We start from the raw sequence: 22977 nt of genomic DNA, 5'->3' as shown, positions 1-22977 counted from the left end.
AATGAGGCCCGGTGTTAGCGATGGGCTTGAGGAACGGGCAGGTGGATACACGCAACGTTTAATTCTCTCCGCTTTTCTGTGTCTGAAATATTTCATAATAAAATGAAAATGAAAATGATCATTGAGCTAAGCAGATTACAATAAAATGTTCCTTTAAAGGAAAAAACAGAAGACACAAATGGGTTTCCCGCTCTGGATGGGAGATTAAACCGAGAGCCTGCGTGCTGTGGCCGTCTAATAGTCACGGCACACGGGCGCCCGGTGTTCCAATGCAGTAAGGGTGGACTGTGGGTTGGCCAAACACCCAGAGTACTGTGCTGGTTGTGGGAAAGGCAACACTCCGCGAGAGTGGACGCCACTGTTCGAGATGGCCGACTGAGCCCACCGCTCTCATCCCAACCCTCCTGGGACCCACTGTGGGGGAGAAGTCAGCTTACGATGGGCGAGGGGCCCGGCGAATTCAGTGGGAAGCGGCGAGTGTGCTGACCCCAAGGCAGGGGCCCTGCAGCGGGACAGGACTTGGTCCCCATGAGCAGGCCCAGTGAGGACAGGTGTGTCCTCAGTGGAGGGGAGGAGCCAGGGCCACCCAGCCAGGATCCCCAAAGGCTGAGTGCCCAGCGATCCACCTCCCCACAGAACACCACCAGCAGTATCTCTGGGACAGTAGAACACCTTACCCAGGAAGGGCTAAGGTTCCTGGAGAGCTATTGGCACCCCCAAAGACATAACTCTCATTCTGGCTTCTGGGCTCCCAACTTTCTTATCCTCAAGTGAAGCCCACCACCCAGAAGACCCCCATCCCAACCCCAGAGTGCCATGTCAGCCTCCCCACACGGGCGAGCTTTCTCTAACTCAGCACAGACTGTCACATGGTGGAGGAGGAGCCCAGGCTACCAAGGGCCACCCCCGTGTCACCCCAGCACACGAGCACAGCCAGTGGCGTGAGAAAGAAAACCCGAGACCGTCAACATAAAAACACACCCCAGAGGAAGTATATAGTTTACAAAGAAGAAACCACCTTTGAAATGAAAATTTAAATTAAATTGAATTTAAAAATCTTAAATATACCATCAAGATGTTAGAGCCATAAAACGAGGGCAAGAGGCTGTGAAAGGGTACACTTCGAAAACTGACCCCCCAAAAGTCGTAGATATCAAATGTACTGTTGATATTTAAAGTTAAATAGAAGAGCTTGCAGGAGAGGTTGAGACATCCCTCCGACTTAGAACAAAACGTTGAGGAGGTAGAAAGTATGAGGGAAAAGAAAGCAGCATGAGTGACCCCCCCGGGGCTGTGGCCTCTGCCGTGTGGGATTCCCGGAGGGAGATGTGGAAGTGCTTCCCTGGGGAGGAACCTGTCCCACAGTGGAAGACACAGCCTCCAGGCTTGAAAAGACTAACCGATGCCAAGAAAAATGAATGGGGAAAACCCAGACACATCCTGTAGAAATTGCTGAACATGAGGGATAATAAGTGGTTCCTAACAGCTTCCCCAGAGAACAAAACAAACAGAAGTCATCCGCGGAAAAATAAAAATCAGACGGGCCTCAGACTTGCCATTAACAGTGCTGCGTGCAACAAACTTCAGGAAGGGAGCTCCCAAAGTCCTCGGACGGGGATGCAGCTTGTGCCTCCAGACATAAGCATGTCATAAACACACAGAGGGGACAGAAGAGTGTAAACAGCGTGCAAGTGAGCAGCAAACACGACAGCACAGCATTGGTCATAGATACATTAAATAAGCACGTGTGTTTTTCTAAAGCTGAGTGACATGTCTTTTTTTTCATGCAGTCATCTGATTTTCAACATTTTTTTAAAGCAGGGAAAATCGCATCCAAAAGAATAAAATACCTGGCGATAAATTTAACCACAGGAGGAAAGACTTGTACACAGACAGCTGTGGCACAGTGCTGCCGGAGCCGGGGACGCCGGGCGTGGACGGGAGAACATCCCATGTTCATGGATGGGGCCAGTGTTGAGGGGAGAGTACCGCCCAAGGCGACCTGCAGATTCAACGGAATCGTATTGAAAGCTCAAGGCCTGATCCTCAAAGTCATACAGAATTGATAGGGGCCTAGAATAGAGTCCTCTTGGGAAAAAGGAAGAAAGTTGGAGGACTCACAATCACTGATTTCAAAACTTACCACAAAAGTGCAGCGATGAACCAGGTGGCAAAGGACAGACAGACAGACTGACGGAGTAGAGCCACCGCCCAGAGATGCACCCGTGTATTTGTGTCCGGCTGGTGTGGATGAGGGTTTCAAGACTATTCGGTGGGGGAAGAAATCATCTTTTCAAAAATGCTTCTGGAAAAGCCAGATTTCTACATGCAAAATAACTAAGTTGGACCCCTGCCTCACCCCACATACAAAGATTAACTAAAAATGGATAAACATCCCAAACGTAAGAACTAAAATCAAACTGTGTTAGAAGAAAACATGGGGGAAACCCTTTCTGACCTTGGAACTGACAATGCCCTCGTAGCAAGGACGCCAAAGCAGGAAGATCAAAAGAAAAACATAAATTGGACGTCACCAAAATTCAAAACTTTAGTGACTCAAAAGACACCATCAATAAAGGGACAAGACAATCTACAGGATGGGAGAAAATCTGCAAATCGTGTATCTGTAAGAGTTGGACATCCAGAATACACACAGAATGTGTACAACTCTGTACCAAAAAGACAAGCGCCTGGTCTGACAACAGGCAGAGGACGTGAGTGGACATTTCCCCCCAAAGTTGGACGATGGTCAGCGCACACATGAAGAGATGCCTCACGTCATTAGTCATCGGGGAAACGCAAACCCAGCCACAGGACCGTTTCCCACAAGCAGGCAGGCGTCGGCGAGGATGCGGAGGGACTGGAGCCCTCAAACATTGCCCGTGAGAACACAGAGGGGGCACCTCTGTGGGAGCACTTGGGTGCTCTCCATATGCCCCCAGGAGTTCCTCTCCTAGGAATACACCCCAAAAAAGATAAAGGGCTTTCAGACGACCTTTGCAGCGTTATTCACAACAGCCAAAATGTAAAAGCAACCCAGGGGTCCGAGGACAGGTGGGCGGGCCAACAAAACGTGGCCCATCCACTCCGTGGCGCGCTCTGCCCCCGTGAACTGAAAGCAGGGCCGACCCCTGCTTCCTGGAAGAGCCTTGAGGTCGTGATACTGAGTGAAATGTCACAGAGGGACAGAGTCTGGTTCCACATACAGGAGGGACTAGAGGACCCAGACTCAGAGACAGAGAGTAGGGTGGGGGGTGCCGGGGTCTGGGAGACTGCGGAACAGGGAGGTGGTGTTTCGTGGGGACAGAGCTTCAGGTCAGGATGATGGTAAAGTCCTGGAGACGGAGGAAAGCAGCATTGCACAGCGGGAATGTACTCAGGGCCCCTAAACGAGCCTTAAAAATACGTAAAATGGCAAATTTTATGTTACATACATTTTCCAGCAGTTGAAAGAATTTTTAAGGCGCGTGGACCAGAACACAGTTTTGGCAAATGTCACAGACCAACGCGTGCTTGAGATCTCCGAGGCGAGCCGGGGACTCGGGGTGCAGAGTGTCGGCGGAGGTCCCACCCGTGGCTCAGGGCCACGTCTAGGCGACTCAACTGGAGATGAGCTTCTGGCTGCGCGCACCTGCTCCCCAGCGGGCTGGGACGGCTCCTCGCCGTGGCCCTCAGAGGCCTTACCCACTGGACGGCCATGGGTGTGAGCACCGCCGGCCCCCCTGGGCCCAAGTGCGCCTTCTGCGGGTGTCGGAAGAGGCACGGGCAGCTGCAGGCCGAGGCGAGGACGAAGAGACGGAGAAGCATTCGCCTCCAAGCGCTCGTCTGGAAAGCTCCGACCCCTGCACCGATTTCCCGCGAGCCCCACCCCACACTGGACAACAGGCCTCCCTAGAAGGCTGGCCCCTACGGCCCCCGTCTGTCCGAGGCAGCGGGCGTTTCTCACAAAGCCCCCACTTTGAAATGCCACATCAGGAAAGATGGGGCCGGCCGATCTCTCTGGAAGCCAGGGGCCTCCACCCAGAGGGCCCGTCGAAAAACCCAGGCGGCCGCCCAGCAAAGACCCTGCCTGCTCAGCAACACCAGTCTTACTGCGTGACCCTCCATTAAATCTGCCTTCCTCGCTGGTCACTCGTGTCTGGCCGTGTTGTCCATTGACGGGGGCCGCGTGTGTCCCATCCATGCCCTCTGGGAGCTGCTGCAGAGAACCCGGCCCCCGCACCCGCCTCAGCTCAGGAAGGAGGGGCCCGTGGACCACCACCCCCCCCCGCACAAGCCATCATCAGTCACACCCCACCACGTTCGAACTCTGGGCTCCAGCCAGGCCCATGGGGGCCCCCAGGCTCCCCAGAGATGCCCCTCACCACCTCCAGCAGGGGACCCCAGACTGTGGGGAGCTGCCCGGTTCTCCCTCCATTCCTGAGGCCTCTGGGCGCTCCCAGTCCCTGGCGCCTCCCAGGGCCCCTCTCTCTGGACCCCAGGGGCCACTGCAGATGGGCCTGCCCAGCACAGACCGCGGCCCTGCGCTGTCTCCTGCACACTTCTCAGACCTCCCGCTGCGACGGGGGTCAGTCAGCAGCAATCGCCGCACAAAGCCGGCGGTCCCGGCCAGGCCACCTGCAGGGGCCTCCCCTGGCCATGCTCCACTAGGCTCAGACCCCTCAGGTTGGCCAGAACCCGGCACCCGAGACCCCTCCTTCCCCAAGTGCTGGGTCCCCACTGTCGCCACTGATGCAGCTCGCCAGCAACCCTGCCCCACACCCAGGACCCCTGCAGGCGGTTCCCCTGCCCAGCTGCCAACTCTCTCTGACCACTCCTCCCCTCAGACTCTCCAGCCCCAAGCAGCTTCCCCCGCTCCTCGCTCCCAGCTGGGCTTAGTCTCGCTCTTACCAACGTGACGACCTCATGTCCCACTGTTTGTGCGTGCTCCTGCCAAAACTAAGCCGAGTCCTGCTGCTCTCCTAGAAGCAGCTCCTTTCCAGGTGGTTCCCGCTGCCGGGCACCCGCCGGGCACCTGCCCAGACTCCAACACCAGCAGGTCTCGATGACCCTCTCCCAGAAGCCAGATGGCTCGCTGCTTCCCGGGGCGCCGGCGTCCACGGCAGAGACCATGTGCCACAGTTCTGACCTGGCTCTTCTGCGCCCTTGTGTGGCGTGTGGTGCAAGTGCTTACTCCCGCCTCCGTTTCCCCATCGGTAGAGTGGGCACAGCAGGTTCACGAGGTTGGTGTAAGGGTCACTGGGTTGACATGTACAAAGCTGCTCAAAATACTTGCTGGCATGAAGACCGATTACACGCGCACTTGCTGATGCGCTAAAATATACGGCTTCCAGCCATTCATGGATTCAAGGACTCAGGAGAGAATTATATCCCCAGATAAAGATGATATATGCAAAAAAAGAGAACAAAATATGTGTATGATTCCGCTGAGTGTAAAGGAGCCAGGGGATGAATAGGACAGAGTCGCAGAGAGATGCTGGGAGCAGGGGTGAGGGCGGGAGCAGGAGCCGCTGCCCCTCCAGGGCACCTGCTGTGGCTGTGACTCGAATCCCCAGGGACCTGCTCCCACAACAAGGAAACAGGTTTTCCGGGGCCTCGTGACGGAAGCACATAGCCCTCAGGTGTATATAAGCCCAGACACCCCAGTCGTCTCACACACACACACTCACACACACACTCACACACACTCACACTCACACCCTCCTCCAGCCCCACCGCCCCACCATGGCCGCATCCACCCTGTCCGTCTGCTCCAGCGACCGGAGCTATGGCAGCCGCGTCTGCCTGCCCGGCTCCTGTGACACCTGCTCCGACTCCTGGCAGGTGGACGACTGCCCAGAGAGCTGCTGCGAGCCCCCCTGCTGTGCCCCCACCTGCTGTGCCCCCTCCTGCTGTGCTCCCACCTGCTGTGCCCCCTCCTGCTGTGCCCCCACCTGCTGTGCCCCCTCCTGCTGTGCCCCCACCTGCTGTGCCCCCTCCTGCTGTGCCCCCACCTGCTGTGCCCCCACCTGCTGTGCCCCCTCCTGCCTGACCCTCATCTGCACCCCTGCGAGCTGCGGGTCCAGCCCCTGCCAGTCAGCCTGCACCAGCTGCTGCCAGCCCTCCTGCTGCAGCTCCTCCCCCTGCCAGGAAGACTGCTGTGTGTCTGTCTGCTGCAAGCCCGTCTGCTGCACCCCTGTCTGCTGCACGCCCGTCTGCTGCACCCCTGTCTGCTGCAAGCCCGTCTGCTGCACCCCTGTCTGCTGTGAGGCCTCCCCCTGCTCAGGCTCTTCATGCTGCCAGCAGTCTAGCTGCCAGCCCTCCTGCTGTAGCTCCTCCCCCTGCCAGGAAGACTGCTGCCAGCCCGTCTGCTGCACACCTGTCTGCTGCAAGCCCGTCTGCTGCACCCCAGTCTGCTGCAAGCCCATCTGCTGCACCCCTGTCTGCTGCAAGCCCGTCTGCTGCACCCCTGTCTGCTCTGGGCCCTCCTCCTGCTGCCAGCCCAGCCCCTGCTCCTCGTCCTGCTGCGGACCATCCTCCTGCGTGTCCCTGCTCTGCCACCCCCTGTGCAGGCCCGCCTGCTGCGTGCCCGCCTCCTCCTGCTGTGCCCCTGACTCCTCCTGCCAGCCCAGCTGCTGCCGCCGAGCCTCCTGCGTGTCCCTGCTCTGCCGCCCCACGTGCTCCCGCCAGGCTTGCTGCGTGCCTGCCTCGGCCCAGAAGTCCTGCTGCTGACGGGGCCCATCTCCCCCGGGGCCAGCAGGCTCAGGGGCACCCCCAGCTCTGCCCCTGCCAGCGTCCCGGCTGCTTTAGGGTCTGTCTCTCAGGAACCCCTGTGACATGTGGATAGCAGCCCCTCCTCTCAGGCCAGGAAGGGGGTTCCCATTCAATTGAGGATGACCCCTCTCATACCCACTGCCTCACTGTTCCCAAGGTCCCAGTGGTCATGCCTAGGGACCATGTCCACAATGGAGGCCTCACTGGTCTCACGTCCTCAGAAGCTGCTTGGATCAACCAATAAACATGACATGAACTTAACCCTGATGGCACGTGGCTCTCTTTGGACCATTTCTAATTGGGTGGCTAGCCAGTCCCCCATCAAGTTGGGGGTGGGGGCAGCCGCCCGGGGCCCTTGCAGCCCCGCCCACCCTCAGCCGCACCTGTGTCTCCTCCAGGCTCCGCCCTTCGCTGGCTTGGCACAGGACTCCTGTCCCACAAGATCAGGGCCAGTCCCCGGCATGGCGACTATGGCCACGGCCATGACACCAGCAGCCCCTGTCCCAGAAGCTGGTCCTGATGGGCAGAGCCTCAGGGATGCAGCGGGAGCCAATCCCGGGCACAGTGACCCTGGCATGTCTCCCCCTACAGGGAGCCTGGCAGGACACAGAGTTCACAGGGTTCACAGGGAGGGCGGGAGGATACGGGGCGCCAGCAAGCACCCCGACTCGGCCACCCGAGCCCCCGGCCCCTCCTTCCTTCTCTAGCCTGTCTGCGGAGCCACCGGTCCGGTGCATACGCACAAGCCCTCCCTACCTTAATGCCGGTTAGAACTCCCTGCTGTCCCGACCCGGCACTGCCTGTGCCCCCTTCAGAGCAGAGCCTCCTGCTCTCCACTGAGACACCCTCCCCCCACCCTCCCACACCCCAGCCCCTGCCCCTGCCCAGCCCAGGCTCCAAAGCCCCGATGCTAAAGTTAGTCTCTCCTGTCCCCTCTCCTGTGGGCCTGTCCCTGCAGAGCCGGACCTCGGGCTCAAGAACACAGTGCCCTCCTGCCCCTCACTTCTCTGATTTTCCCGGGGCTCTTCACCCTGACCTCCGCACCCCTACCTTGCTATGGCATTGAGACCTTGGCTCGCTCTGCTGACTAGTCCAGCCAGGAGCCTCTCCTGGGCTCCAGGCCACATACCCACCTCCAGATGTGATTCCCACCCAGGAGCTGAGCCTAGCCCCCCTGAGCTGAGCTAGCACCTTCCAGCTGGCCTCCCCGGGGCGTGGTGGCTCTGCAGGCCAGCTGGCTCCAGCCCCAGCCCCTCCCCAGCACCCGGTTTGTGGCTCCACCAGGCAGAGGACTTTGGGGTCCGTGTCTGCCTCTCCCCCAGCCATTCCCCAGACAGCGGTCTCTCAGGACAGGTACGATGAGGACCTCAGAGGTGCCAACAGACCAGGCGGGACAGGAAAAGCCACCTGCTTTGAGGACTCCCAGAGACCCGTGCACATTCTTCGACAGAGTGAGTTCTGGGAAGAACATGGACACTGTCCAGCAGATACCGATCTTGCAGAAAGACGATGGGAAGTCGATGGCTCAGAGGGGACCCCGTCTTCCAGGGTGGCTCATCATCACGGCAGTGGCCAGGCGGGGAGGGGAGCCATTGGCATAGGAGCCACGAAGACCACGAGCGTCCCCCTGTCCTTGTGCGGCCCTGCCCTGGACCTGAGTTCTGAGCGTGAAGAGACAGCACGGACCTCCCCGGGCTCAGCTTAGCTAAAGCACCCCGTGGGCCAGGGCCTGTCAACGGTTTCCTGTGGCAAGGAGCCCCAGCGGGGCCCAGACAAGGACCTCAGTTTCCCCAGAACCTGCCCCATGGCCCAGAATTCCCTGTGAACCTCCCCTCAGGGCTAGACAGGGACTGCCCTCGGGGACCCGAAGCCCCGGGCCCTGCCACGCACATTCTGGTCTGGACAGCAGCTGCGAACTTTCTAGCAAAATGCATCACGGCTTTTCCAGCTTCGTGGGTACCCGGGTTGCGCCGTTCCACACGACACAGTCTCGGAGCCAATTCAGCGCCAGCAGGAGTGGCCTGCCCCTGCCTTCAGGAGGATTTGGGGACCTTCGGGCCCTGCTGTGTTTAAATCCCATCCTCCTCAGATGACCCTATGACACGGGTGCCCTGGGATCCCGTCCTGCCAGGGAGGGGACAGAGACAACGAAGCCGCAGCCGCGGCAGGCACGGGGCCATACAGAGAAAACGGGGCCCACTGTGGGGTGAGGCACACAACAGCCCCAGAGACAGCTGCACCTGAATCCCACACCTGCGGGCGTGACCTTGTGCGGAAAGAGGTCTTGGCGGGGTGACTGCAATGGCTGCTGCTCCGGGCAGATGATCCCAGGCCAGCCAGGGGGTCCTAGACGCCAGCACCGGTGTCCTCACACCAGAGAGGCGGGGCCCCCTCCTCCTTTTCACACAGACGAGGAGGCGACACGACCACACGACCACACGTGACAGCACGCCAGGGGCCAGGGAGGCCGGAGCCACCACGCTGGAGGGGGCAGGAGGGACCTCCTCCTTCCACAACCTTCCGAGGGGGCGGGGCCCTGCCCACTCCCTGATCTCGGCTCAGCGGAGCCTGCTGCACACCACCGGCCTCCAGAACTGTGGAGACGAACGTTTTGTTGTTTTAAAGCATCAAGAGTGTGATCATGGGTCAGAGCAGCCGCAGGAAACAAATGCACACATTTGGTCAAAGCTGTGACAAGCAGAGCTTTTGTGATTTCTAAGTATTCTGTTTAAAAGCGTCACTGAGACAACGTAAGATAAAAATTGCAATAAAAGAAATCCACTGCCCTGTAGGAATCGGGTCCAGCCGTCCCCGAACGCACTTGCGCGCGCACACGTGTGTGTGTGTGTGTGTGTGTGTGTGTGTCCATGCCTGTGAGTCTGCAGCCTCCAAGAGTCCGCCTACTGTCCCAGTCGCACCAGAGCCCTCGGCAGGGCTGCCAGACCCCTCCACAGCGGCTGAGACATCCCAGAACCCCACGTGCTGCCTCGCTGTCGCCCTGAGCCTCCACAAGCCCCGGCGCCTGCTCCCTGTCCGCTCTCCCTCCCCTACTCCAGCCTAGACCCCACCCCACCCTTGCCTCACTCCTCCCATCCCCATGCCTGGAACGAAGAACCTTGAAGTCGCTGTGTCCTGGACACTGAGGGTCCCACAGAGGTGTCCCAAGGGCTCACGGACAGCCTCAGCCTCCAGGGCAAAGGTGTGGGGAGTCTGAGCGACAGAGGGAGGGAGCTGGGACAGGAGGCCGAAGGAATGCAGCAGCACACCCAGTAGGACAGCCACAGGGGGAAGTCGGAGCCGAGCCAGCCTGGGGGGCGGGGCGCGAGGGAGGGCAGCCTCTTGCCCAGCCCCACCATGCCGACCATGTGGTCCGAGCCACCAGGGTCCTGAGAGCCCACAGGTTAGAAAAAGACCCGCCCCGAGCATGATGGTGGCCTGGCCAGGCACGGGCCCACCCCCGCCACTGCCTACACACGTCACTCTGGCACAAAGCCAGCTCATCCCCCGGCCAACCGGGGGTCCGAGGCAGGGACAGCCAGCCCTAACCTCGGGAGGAGCCCCCCAGGTATCACCCGCCTCCCCTCATCTCTGTGGACTTGGTGACAAACGCAGAAGCACGGACTTCCACACTAGGAGCTACTCCTGAGCTCAGATTGCCAGTCACCACACCCCAAGGCCAGCGTCCAGGGGCTGGGAGACCCCTTCCCACGCTGCACCCACCTGCCCAGCTCCCCCCTGCCTGGTGCTCTCTTGGCCCCTCAGCAGACTCATCCAGGACCCAGCACTCGTGCAGACTTTTACGAGCTGGATGGCATCTGCTGGGAAAATAAACCAGCGCTAATGAGGGGTCCCTGGGAGCCGGCCGCAGCGCCAACAAGGAAGAGGCGGTGTCCTGAGCCTCTGCGGGGAAAACACGCAACCCAGAGGAGGGCTATAAAAGTGAGCCCGAGTGCCTCACACACTCACACTCACACACACTCACATTCACACTCTCAGCCTCCTCCAGCCCCACCGCCCACCATGGCCGCAACCACCCTGTCCGTCTGCTCCAGCGACCGGAGCTACGGCAGCTGTGTCTGCCTGCCCGGCTCCTGTGACACCTGCCCCGACTCCTGGCAGGTGGACGACTGCCCAGAGAGCTGCTGCGAGCCCCCCTGCTGTGCCCCCACCTGCTGTGCCCCCTCCTGCTGTGCCCCCACCTGCTGTGCCCCCACCTGCTATGCCCCCTCCTGCCTGACCCTCATCTGCACCCCTGGGAGCTGCAGGTCCAGCCCCTGCCAGTCAGCCTGCACCAGCTGCTGCCAGCCCTCCTGCTGCAGCTCCTCCCCCTGCCAGGAAGACTGCTGTGTGTCTGTCTGCTGCAAGCCCGTCTGCTGCACCCCTGTCTGCTGCACGCCCGTCTGCTGCACCCCTGTCTGCTGTGAGGCCTCCCCCTGCTCAGGCTCTTCATGCTGCCAGCAGTCTAGCTGCCAGCCCTCCTGCTGCAACTCCTCTCCCTGTCAGCCTGTCTGTTGCACCCCTGTCTGCTGCAAGCCCATCTGCTGCACCCCGGTCTGCTCCAGGCCCTCCTCCTGCTGCCAGCCCAGCCCCTGCTCCTCGTCCTGCTGCAGACCGTCCTCCTGCATGTCCCTGCTCTGTCGCCCCGTGTGCAGGCCCGCCTGCTGTGTGCCCACCTCCGCCCAGAAGTCTTGCTGCTGACGGGGCCCGTCTCCCCCGGGGCCAGAAGGCTCAGTGGGCACCTCCAGCTCTCCCCCTACCTCCTTCAGGATCTAACCCAGCACAAGTGCTGGTGTGCGTGTGGCACAAACCAGCTTCGGACCCTAATAACCAGGACAGAGACCTCCTGCAGCCTCCGCACTACGCCAAGATGAACCGGACGCAGCCCTCCCCACTCTTGACCTCGGGGCCTCCTGCCCCATCTCTGCCCCTCCTGAAAGCCGTCTGCCTCCTCCCCGAACACACCTGAGCTAACCGAACACACTTGCAGGGACACCGGGTGGCCCTGTCGGCCAAGCCTCTGCCTCTGATTTCAACTCAGGTCCTGGTGTCAGGGTGGTGAGATCGAGCCACACTTTGGGCTCTGTACCCAGCAGGGGGTCTGCTCGGGTTCTCTCTCTCCCTCTGCCCCCCCCCAAATCAATGACCAGTCTTGCATCGTGGCCTCTGTTGGTCCCTCTCGCAGCCTGGCTTCGCTCGTGGTTCCCATCCTGCAGAGTAACAATCCCGACGTCAGCAACCCTGCTGACAAGCCTGTATCGGGAGCGTTTCCAACGGCACTGAGCTGAGGCCCACGCTGGTGGTCCCATCCGTCCCTCCACGCAACTCTGCGGTGGCCCCCCTGAGTGTTCGGGACTCAGGTGGCCACAGCCTCCTGGACAGCAGAGCCCTGGGCGAGAGGCCCCGTTGCCCCAGGCCTCTGTCTCCCCGGTCAGTCTGGCACCAGGAGGCGGGGCCCAGGGTCACTTCTGGGCGAGGAGGACGCAGGGCCAGGGCCTAAACGGGGCCACAGCCAGGGTGGAACATTTCTGCGGACCACAGGCTTCCCTCTGCCTCCCCTTGAACTTCAGGGTTTTATTCCCAGGTCTGGATCCTGCCGTCTCTGCTGACACAGGCCCGGGACGCGTTCTGTCCCCGGCCCCAGGCCCAGCCTGGAGTGGAAGAGGTCAAGAGGAAGATGCCAGAGGATGAGTGACTTCGAGGGTCCACACTGATGTCTGAGGCCAGGCCTGCCACCCTCTGGGGGCTTTCCATCAGGGCCAGTCTGGATGCGGCCCCCACCTTTCCTGAAGCTTCCTGAACGCAGGCCCCGCTCCTAGACAGAGCCACGTCCTAACGCCCCTGCCTCCGTTCTCCCAGGGCTCCGTCCCGCTCTAGATCCTGGCCTGTTACTAGCACACCAGCCTCCTCCCAGGGGGCCATGAGATGCCACAAGCCACTCCCCGAAGGGAGGAGGTCTGCAGTGGATCCCCCCCAGATAAGCCTTCCCACAGTCACAGCCGGGTCGTGTGAGCGGCTGAGGACAGACTCGGGTCCTACAGTCCCCCTCCCACATTCTGTGTCCCCCTCCCACATTCTGGAGCTCCAGGCAGGTGGGAGTCCTTCCCCTGCTTCCCTGGGGCCTCTGCCCCTGCCCTCGTGAGACCCTACTAGGGAAGAGAGCGTGTGAGAAATCAATTCTGCCCGCAGTTATGGAGCCGGAACCCCCAGCGGCCAGCTTCTCCTGCCCCCAAACCCCAGCGGTCAGCTTCTCCTGCCCCCAAACCCCAGCGGCCAGCTTCTCCTGCCCCCAAACCCCGGTGCCCCAGGGACACCCGCCCGCGGGCCTTAACTGCTGATGAAACCCAAGACCCTTGCCGGAAACGGGTATTGAAATGCGTCCAGCACAACACTTAGATTTCGAGGGGAGATGAGTGTGTGAACACAGTTATCAAAAGACTTTTAAAGCAAGTGATGCGTGAGAAGCTGGCTTTCCCACGAGGGCTCTAACAAAGGGGGCAGCGGGTTCTCCTGCAGATGGGAGCCCGACGCACACTTGTAACCAGAGGCAGGATGCTGGTGGCCTCGTGGGCACCCGACCTGGGGGCTGCAGGTGTGGCAGCCCGCCTCACCTCCGCCTCCCTCCCGGGGCATCTGGGGTGGGGGATGGGGGCTGCCTCAGAGTTAGAAAACATTCAGGGCCCTAAATTCCGACCCCCAACACGGGGGAGCCCACTGCTCCCTGGGAGCACACACCCGGCCAAGAGCACCCACTTTAACCAGAAAGGAGCCCCCAAAGCCGAGCGGCCTGCACACGGGTGCCTCTGGCTCTGCAGGGACATCACTGGCACTCTGTCACCAGCACTGGGGCCCTGCCCCGGGGTGACCCCAGACACGGGACAGGGGCCCTCAGCCTGCTGCACCCTGGCGGGTCAGCCGCAGCCCTGTGCCAGGTGCCGCCCCGGGACGTCCTACACCTCGGCGGGCAAAGGCCACCGGAGCCTCCACCGCAGTGGGGGTCGCCCCGGTTCTCCCCGCCGCGCAGGGTCATAGACGCGCACACACTAGCGGGCGCTCACGCCGCCGGCCCCGCCGGTCTTCCGCGCTGCCGGGGTCTGAGTCCACCCGGCCTCTGCCGCCCCGCCCCCGGCGTCCGGGACCCGGAGGCACCGCAGGGTACCCGCTCCCACGGCCGAACTCCCCCGCTCTCCGCCTGGGGAGCAAGGGGGGCATCGGCGGGGGCGGCGGAGGGGCCGCGGAGGGGCCGCGGAGGGGCCGCGGAGGGGCTGGCTCGCTCGCTGAGCCCCGGGCCCGCAGGCGCCTTCGGGCGGATCCGAGGGGTTAGGAGGCGGAGGGCGGTGTCCAGGGACCAGGTCCCCATCGCTCCCGCAGACTCGGGACGTTCTACAGCCCGCAAGCCCGGAGCTCTGAATCCACCGGGCGCGGGGGGGGAGGGCGGGGCCAACGGGGTGGAGGGGCGGGGCTAACCGGGAGGAGGGGCGGGGCTAACGGGGAGGAGGGGCGGGGCTAACCGGGAGGAGGGGGCGGGGCACCCGAGCCTGGCGGGTCGGGCGCGGGCGGGAGCCGGTGAACCGCCCGAGACCGAGTCCAGACCGGAAGTCGGGGGGCCTCGCGGGTCTCACGGCGGGAAAGGCCCGCCGCGGACACAGATCCAGGCCAGGGGCCCGACGCGGCGCACGAGGTTCCAGTAAAAAGGAACCGACTTGCTTCCTAACGTTTGTGCCGACGGAAAGTGCCGAAGGGTCTTTAGAAACGAGCGTCGGGGGGCAGCCCGGCCCCCGTGGGACGCCCGGGATGGGGCTCGGCCTCCTCTGCTGCGGGAGCGCGGGGGGTGCTTGTCTCTGGGGTGCGCGTGGGAGGGACGAAGGCGAGGGGTGCGGCGGGGTCTCCGGCGGAGGACGAGTCGCCGAACCTGCACCTGCACCCGAAAAGCCTCATTCCCACCGCGCAGAGACAGGGCCCCCCGCTGCCACCAGTTCCCAGCCCCGGGGGGGCCCCGCTGCCCAGCGCCCAGCGAGGCTGGCCTGGGGGTGCGGAGCCCAGACGGGACTGGGGCTCTGGCTGCTCCCACCCCGCCCGGAAGCTCCCCGCACCCCGCGGACCGCGCGCTCCCGGCTGAGCAGGAGGCCACCCGGGGCGCCGGACCCAGAGCCGCCGGACACAGACGCGGTCTCCGGATGCAGGAGAGTGAGAGGCTCCCGCCGGCCCCCGGGAACTGCCGGGAGAGGGCGTCGTGCCCGCAGGAACCCACGCGAGGGCCTCCGGGAGGGGCCGGGGTTCCCCGGGGCTCCCGGCTGGGAAGCACCCCCTCCTGCAGGCTTCCCAGGCCAATAAGCCTGAGGACAAAGTCGGTGACTCCTGAGAGCAGCCCAGCGGTCGGGGGAGGGCTTCCTGCCCCACAAATGCCTAAAAGGCCCTTTTCTGCCCCCTGGGCCCCCTTCCCCATGACCCCACACCCCACATAGCTTTGAAAATGCAGATCTGTACCCTTGTGTTGTGGGTCCTTTCTGCCCGCGTGAAGGTCTCCCCACAGGCACCCCGCCTGGGAGGTCTGACCACTCCATCCACTCCTGCACCCAGGCCTCTGGGGTCCCCCCAGAGTCCTCCAGAAGGTCTCCTGCTCTGAGCACCTCCCCCAGGCCCCTCCAGTGCTGGGGGAGGTGGCGGCCGCTGGGCCTCTGTGGGCTGGCGGGGCAGTGGTCTGAGCGAGGGGCGGGCTGCACCACTGGGGACAGCGGGCACAGCACCATCTGCCCTGGAGACTGAGCCGATGAAGGAGGCCAGAAGGGGTCGGAGAAGGGACGCTCTCAGACTAGGCTCTGAGCGCCACCAGGGCCCCGGCCTGGAGAGGAGCCCCCGCCCCCATGCGTGCTCCTGGGTATCCACATTCCGGGGAGCACCAAGCCGGGAGGAAACAGAAGGCAAGACACTGCCCCTGACCCCTGCAGCAGCTCCGATCCATGCCCCCTATTCCCAGTCCCTGCCCAGCCCCTTGGAGCTGCCGGTACCCCAGTCCCGGGTCCAGCGGTGCCCATTACGGCTGCCACAGACTCCCACCGCCCTGGCCTCCCGTCCCCGTGCAGACAAGCGGGGTGTGGGACGGAGGACACTTTGCGCAGCGTCAGCCCTCCCCGCCCACAGCTGCCGCTCCCCGCGACGAGCGCCCACCCAGGCGCCTCTCCCAGGACTGCCCGGCCGCCCTCCTAGCACCACACGCGCCAGGCGGCCCAGGAACACGGACGACGGGCAGGAGCTAGGAAGGGTCTGGGGGCCCCCATCTCGACCATCTTGTCCGAAGCAGATGGCCCAGCCGGTGGAGCGGCTTTCGGGCCCGCGGTCAGAGAAGAGGCTGGCTCCGGGGTCAGGGAGCCGACAGCTTAGCAAAGGCATCTCACCCCAGCATCGCGCCTGTCCCGCTCATCCGCTCACCCCCGGGGAGCCCGAGCCCCCAGCCCCTCTGCCCCTTCCGCGCTCCCACCCTGAGACTCGGCTCCCCAGCCTGCTCCTCCCACCCGCCCGGTGATGGCCTCGCTCGTGCTGACCGCCCGCCCAGTCATCCGTCGGGCTGGGCCCAGGCTCTCCGACCCCCGACCCGGCTTCTGATGCACCTGCGCCTGCGCAGAAAGGCGGTCCGGGCCCCGCCCCTCAGCGGAGGGTGTGCACCACCCGCTGCGCAGACACTGAACCCAATCTCCTCTCCCCAGAACCGCGACCTGTAGGGGTGTCTGCGAGCGGGGCGCCCCACCCCCAGAAGGGCACCAGCCCGAGCGCCTGCGTGACCCTGGCCGCGGTTCCCCCGCAAGCCCGGCCAGCTCTCCCGCCCCGACCCCCGGCCCGCCGCAGCTGTCCAGCACACAGCCCCTGCGTCAGCAGCCGCACACACGGGGCCCTCGCGCCACGCCCCAGCCCCGCGGGCTGTGCTCCCCACGCCTCCTCCACCCTGGACTCGAGGCCCTCCGGACTCAACGATCCTGTTCTCCCAATCGCTAGGCCGCTCTGGCCCACCGACCGCCCCAGTGCCCCGTTAGCTCTTTCCGTCTTTCCGAGATGCAGGTATAAGGGCGCTTCTGCCACCCCGCGGGGTGGGGACACCTGAAACCGCAGCCCACGGCACCCCCACCCCTTCCAGAAGGGCAGTGCGAGGCGGCTCTGGCCCAGTCCCCCAGCACAGCAACCCCACAGGAGCCCTTGGGAATGGCAGGTCACCCGCTCCTCACAGCTCCAGACTCATCGGTGTCCCAGACTCGGGGCCAGGCCCTCAGAACCCAGTGTGGTGGCGGCCAAGGCGCCGGGTGCCTCCCCCAAGCGCAGCCCCACAGACCAAGCGGGAGGCCCAGAGGCCAACCCACCCCATCCAGCAGGGGAAGCTCAGGGGCCTTTCAAAAGGGAATCAAAGTGCTTTTTTTAACCATTTGAAGTCCTGACTTCATGCACAAATGTGTTGGACAGACTCCAAGCACAGTTCAATATTATTTACCGTCTTTTATCTTTCCCTCCCGAGTCCCCGGTGTTTATAACTGGGTCATCTTTTAACTATCTGCAGCAGCCCCCCGGGGCAGAGGGGGCGGGCTTTATAAATAAGCTTTATTATTACTGTGCGGGTTGACACCGTTCCCAGGGCTGACGGGAGCGTGAAGGTACATGTCAGTGAGTCATCCCCAGCGCGGAGACTGCCGTGTGCTGGGGACAGCAGCTGGGCTCGCGGCTGCCCGGAGGTCCCGTGGGGCTGGTGGGCCCGAGCACCGGCGTGTGCCTCTGCTCCGCAGCCTTCTGTCCTCCGAAGCCAGGGGACTTGGCTTGGCCACAGGCTGACTTGGCTCTGGTGTCGCTTGCAAATCCTGAGTCCCAAGGCAGTCACTGTGGGCAGGAGCTCAGAGCAGGGGGCACGGGGGCTTCCGTCCTGCCGGCCACCCTGCCCACTGCCGCTGCTCCAGCACCCGCCAGGGCCTGCTCGCCCCCACCTGCCCTGGACACGCAGCCAAGCATTCCCAAGTGGGGTCAGCATCGGTCATCTCCTGGTCATGTCACTGGGAACCAAGGGCCATCCGCGCAAAGAGCTACAGCAGGGAGGGGACCCAGGACGGGTAATTTGCAAACAGAACTGGGAGCGGGCTGCGAACCGGCCGAACTGGGAGCGGGCTGCGAACCGGCCGCCGCTGACCTGCGGGGGGAGGCCGCACGCGCTCGGCGGGCCTTTGGCTCCCAGTCTCCTTTCCCTGTTGTTGTGTTCTCAATGCTGGGTTTGGTAAATAAAATCTCTCGGGGGAAACGGCAGGAAGATGTGGCGATGGGGTCATGAACGCGTCGACGGGGACCGGGGGGAGCAGAACCTCCCCGCGGAGGAGCCGCCCGCGCTGGCGTGAGAGCCTGGGGCTGTGGGACGGAGCAGCCAGCCCCGGGGCGGGGGGCGGGGGGCTGGGCTGGGCTAAGTGCAGACCTGGGGTTCTCTGGGCTTGCGGCCTGCGAGGGGCCGCCTCATTCCTGGAACAGGTGCGAGGCGCTTCCCCAGGACGCTCCACAGGTACATACTTGTGAAGCCTTCGGATGGTGGCGGGTTCTCGCTCTGAACCGGTCCCCGCCTGGTTGGCCTTTCCACGCCCGCGCCTTCCACCTCCGCCTCTGCCTCCCCTCCCTGTCCCCCGGGTGGGCTGCTGGCACCTCCGGAGCAAACCCGGGCACCCAGGGACAGGGGACAGGACGCAGTTCTGACCCAGCTCCCATCTCGGCACCCCCTTACCTGTGCAGGGCTCCCATCTCCGGGCGCCTCGGCCTGGGGTCCCCAGGGCCGAGAGCACCACACACAGCATCAGCAGGACAGACATGAGGGGTCCAGGTCCCAAGCTCCATCCAGCGGCTCTGCCCTCGGCCCGCGGGGAGGCAGCTGCTCCTTGGACAGGTGGGCCAGCCCCCCGGGGGACAGTCACTGTGACGGCCACATGCCAGAGTTCCGTGACAGGGACAGGGCGGGAAGGCTTCTGCGGGCTCTGTCGGGGGCGGGGCAGCTGGTGCCGGCCGGACGCAGCCGCAGCCTAGCTCATCCCTGCCCGGGCTTGGGTCCTGCCGCGCAGGTGACAGGTGACAGCAACCCCACACCGCGGCGATGACTCATTGGCAAAGCACGCTTTTCCCAAAGGAAAGACAGAAATAGATCGTCCAGCGGAGAGCTGGGAGCAAACCAGAAAAACTCCGAGAACCTGTTTTCCTCGGGTGCAGGTCCGGGGCCGCCTGCCGAGGACGCCCGCCGGGGGACGCGGGGCCTCTGCCGGGGGCCGGGCGCGGGGCCTCTGCCGGGGCCGGGCGCGGGGCCTCTGCCGGGCTCTGCTGACAGCGGCCGTCCCCAGGAGGGCCCCGCTTCGAGGACGGCTTTTATCTGGTGCCCGGCCCTCCCCAGGGTGTGTGGGTTTGCCAACTGCTGGGTTTCAGGAATTCCCCTCCGGAGGGGAGCCAGTCCTCCCCAGGAACAGCTAATGAGGAGACTCGGGGAGGACGCCCGGGGGAGGGGAGCGCCAGGCACAGGGCGGTGGGAGCCTCCCAGGTCTGACCTCCCCAAACCGCAGGGGACACGACATGCTGCCCCAGGCAGGACGGCGCTTAAGTGTGTGATTGTTGTTTTTAATAAAGCACCAAGCCTGCCGACCCCTCTCCAGGGCGTGGGGGGCGTGGATGAACCCGGCCTACATTGCAGTCCCCGCTGGTGCCGGTGGCTCCCCCGAGTCAGGAGGACCCCTCTTACGGGCCCCTGAAGGCCGTCTTCCTCCCTGCGGAAGGACTGTGCCGTGGCACCGTCCCCAGTCTGGGGCTTGCCTATGGGTGTCTGTGACAGGGGCAGGCCCTGGACTTGGGCTTGTTGGGGGCCTGGGGGCGGCCGAGATGAGAGAGACAGAGACAGAGAGAGGGCGGGAGAATGTCCAAAGCTCTGCATGAAACTGCCCGTGGCTGGAGAGACAGACCGACGGACAGACAGACATCTCCAGCGGCTAGGACAAACGCCTTCCTCCTACTCACCCAACTTCAGTCAGCTGAGGCTCTCGGAGGGAAACCTGGAGGGGCTGCCCGTGACCGGCCGGACAGCGCCCAAACCCTGGTGGCCTCCCTCAGCCCCGCCCCGGGACCCCCGCCAGCCCAGCGCCCGGACAGAGTCTTCCTGACCCCATCGGGCAGGCGCCCGTCGTGGGAGGGCGGAAGGACGCCTCGGCCATCAGAAACCTCGCCTTGGAGGAAGGACAGCTGTCTCCGCAGAACAGAGTCTCGCTCTCTTCCTAGCCATGGGCGATAATTTGGGGGTCTCGGGGGCCCTGGGTGGTCACGGGCCGGGAAGACAGGGGACTCCCCACAGGACACAGACCCAAGCACCATCCCTGTGACTCCCGCTGACCTCTGCACCTGACCGTTGACCTCTGACCTTGGACTGTCGGTAAGTGACCAGGCATCCCGTTGTAAGAACTGGGTCTGAAGAACCCTTGAGCCCCTCCAGGGAAGTGGCCCTGTCACGTTCGAGCCAGTAACACCAGCCGCGCCGTCATCGGGGAACACGGGCTCATCCGTGGAGATCCGTCCGTGTTTACGGCTAGGAAAATGCGTGCCCGAACACAGAAGAAAGCTCAGAGCTTCCTTCTCTCGACTGGTCCCTGTCACCCCGGACAAGCCGTCTAAATGCTCCAAACTGTGATTTCCACATCTGTAGGGCGGCGGGGAGGCCAGTGCGTGAGCGGCCGGATGTGACTCCCGTGGAGCCGCACGTGTGCAGGGCTGTGCTGCCCACGGGCCCGGAGACGCTGGTGAGGAGGAGGAGGGCGCACGTACGCCGGAGCCCTCACCCCTCCCTGCGGCCCCAGAGCCCGCCACAGCGAGAAAGGAGGTCCTTCCAGCTCCCTGGCCTCCTACCCACCTGCCCCGGAAGTCGTGTTGACGCGGAGACCAGCGGGTCCCCCTACGCACCCCAGATGGGGGGCTACCGTGTGATCAGTCACACCTGCCGGAGGCTTACACAGCCGGGGTTCATGCTGGGGACCCAGGTCAGTAGCTACCCAGTTGCTAGCAGGACGGGCGCTCAAGCTGCCGGGGACGCCGGCGGGAGCTCTCGCCGCCTCCAGAGGGCGAACAGGGATCTTATCCCCCACGAGCACCTCCTTTGACTTCCGTGCAGACAGTCGCTCCCTCGTCCTCCCTGGTGACCAAGGAGGGCCTCGGTCGCTCTGCGGGGGACACGGGTCAGTCCAGCAGCTCGCACACCACGGGCCTCCTTATGTGGCAACAGTGCATCGCCGTGGGCTCGCCTCTCCCAGGCCACCTCCCGCCCGGGGAATGACGCTTTCTCCAGGGAGGGGCGGGGAAGTCACAGGCTAAGGGACGATCTGAAACGGTCAGCCCGGGTTCGGGAAATTAGACGCCGAGGTCACCAACGGCGCAGTCTGGGGCTCTGTTAGACTAAGCTGTCCCTTGGGGGACATCCCTGAGCCTCGGGGCTCTCCGTAAAGACAATTCCTCCGGAATGGAAACCAGAACATGACACTCGGTGACCCCGGCTCTAAGGATGTTTGAAAGGGTCTCTGGGGAGGGACGTGTGCCTGGCGTGGGACAGTGAGCTCAGACAGGTGCTGGCAAGCTTGTCCCCTAGCAGCGTCCGGCCTTGACCTGTCGGCCGTGGGGCCGCTGCCCGCAGGACCACGGGCGGGAATCCCGCTCCAGAAGTGACGTGGTAGGACAGGGCTCGTCGCCGACGGAGAGAAGGCGTCTGTTTTTCTCATCGCGGGATGAGTCCTCCGCTGCTGGGCGAGTGACCCTCTGTCCGGATAAAGCGTGGCTGAAAACACTCCCCTACCGCTTCTTTTTTGATCCGTTGGGTGTAAACAGTTTTTCTGCCACTTGCCATTTTTATTTAGTCACAGAATGTCCCTGCAGACGATGGGCCTCCGAGCACAGCTTCCAGACGCCCCTGCTGCTGCGCTGCTTCGGTTTGGCTGCCTGTCCCATCCGGGGGTGATCTTGGATACGTGGAACGCACCGACCCGTGCTCCGCTCCCAGAAATGCTCGGCACGCACCCTGCCCCGAATGCCTGTCCTTCCCCCGCCACCGGGAGAGGCGCAGCTACGACGGGTTAGGCCCCGCACATACTTGGAGCTCCTCCACGCATGTCCGTCCTGCTGATCTCCGGCCGCTGCCTCGGCCAACACTCCTCGTGGTGTGTACAGGAGGGGCCCGTAGCTCTGACCGAGGGCAAGCGCACCAGCTTCCTCGCTTCCAAAACGTGTCGCTGCTTCGCTTTCTCTCTTTCATATTGTCTCTCTCATGTGAACTTTGGAAATGATGGGTCTGCATTTCTGCCTCCAAAGTCGAACAGCCAAGAGCACCAGAGCATTCCTGCTGGCGCGGCGATACGTTTACAGAAGTGACGACACGACGTCTTCCCACTCGGACACACGGACGTCTCTCGTCTGTCCCGTCCTTGCACTAAGTCCGTCAAGAAATCTTTATAGTTTCGAGCGTAGACGTCCAGCACATTTTCTGTCAAATTGTTCCTCCAAGTGTCCTGTGCGTGGGTTTATGATCCGATCATCATTACGAGCGTCACCCCCCATTTCTGCCCATAATCGGTTACTGGTGGTGAAAAGAAAACTGGTTCGTCTCAGTACAGCGGTCTCGTATCCAGCAACCCGAACCTTGCTAAGGGTTCCAGGATCTCCTATTTTTCTGGATAACGACCGTCCGCCAAGAACAGTAACTTTGGCTCCTCCGTTGTAACACGTGTACCAATTTGTGTTCCTTCTCTGGGATGACCCCTGAATCTTCTCAAATGTTTGCTTAATTGTTTATTTAAATTCAGTGTAGTTAACGCACAGTGCATTATTGGTCTCAGGGGTGGAGGTCAGGGAGTCCCGCTGCATGCAGCACCCACGGCTCGTCCCGTCACGTGCCCCCTGAATGCCCGTCCCCCCGCCCCCCACCCCCCACCCACCTCCAGCGACCCTGTTTGCTTCCTAGAGTTCAGCATCGCTTACGGTTTGTCTCCCTCCGGATTTCGTCTTGTTTTATTTTTCCTTCCCTTCTTCTATGTCCATCTCTTTTGTTTCTTAAACCCCACATACGAGTGAGATCGTAGAATTGTCTTTCTCTGACGGACCGACTTCGCTCAGCACAGTCCCCTCCGGTTCCATCCACGCCGATGCCAAGGGCAGGACGTCTCCCTTTCTGATGGCCGAGTCACATTCCGTCGTGTAGACGAACCC

At 62.9% G+C, this 22977-nt stretch overlaps 4 protein-coding genes across 5 annotated transcripts in view; 2 read left to right on the top strand and 2 right to left on the bottom strand.

The window, feature by feature from the left end:
- Positions 1–14636, bottom strand: part of CFAP410 (cilia and flagella associated protein 410) — a 293294-nt gene extending 278658 nt beyond the window's left edge. Inside the window, exon 1 of the mRNA XM_082721176.1 lies at positions 14633–14636. The gene's annotated coding sequence lies outside the window, so the exon portion shown is untranslated. The remainder of the gene's footprint in view (positions 1–14632) is intronic.
- TSPEAR (thrombospondin type laminin G domain and EAR repeats) overlaps positions 1–18974 on the bottom strand; it is a 205494-nt gene extending 186520 nt beyond the window's left edge. For both annotated transcript variants that reach the window (XM_082720531.1, XM_082720532.1), the window contains exon 1: positions 18488–18974. In XM_082720531.1, the coding sequence (XP_082576657.1) occupies positions 18488–18572 (85 nt within the window). In that variant the 5' untranslated portion in view covers positions 18573–18974. The remainder of the gene's footprint in view (positions 1–18487) is intronic.
- Positions 5710–6711, top strand: LOC309856059 (uncharacterized protein; the record flags this gene model as incomplete). Its single annotated transcript, XM_082716752.1, has 1 exon — positions 5710–6711. The coding sequence occupies exon 1, from the start codon at positions 5725–5727 to the stop codon at positions 6709–6711; it is 987 nt and encodes a 328-aa protein (XP_082572878.1). The 5' UTR covers positions 5710–5724.
- LOC309860009 (uncharacterized protein) lies at positions 10759–11451 on the top strand (the record flags this gene model as incomplete). The annotated part of the gene is made up of 1 exon (XM_082721443.1): positions 10759–11451. The coding sequence occupies exon 1, from the start codon at positions 10774–10776 to the stop codon at positions 11449–11451; it is 678 nt and encodes a 225-aa protein (XP_082577569.1). The 5' UTR covers positions 10759–10773.
- Positions 18975–22977: the final 4003 nt, after the last annotated feature.

This window comes from Mustela nivalis, assembly GCF_964662115.1.
Source record: "Mustela nivalis genome assembly, chromosome: 1".
Classification (NCBI taxonomy): Eukaryota; Metazoa; Chordata; class Mammalia; order Carnivora; family Mustelidae; genus Mustela; species Mustela nivalis.
This window is presented reverse-complemented; position numbering and strand designations above follow the sequence as displayed.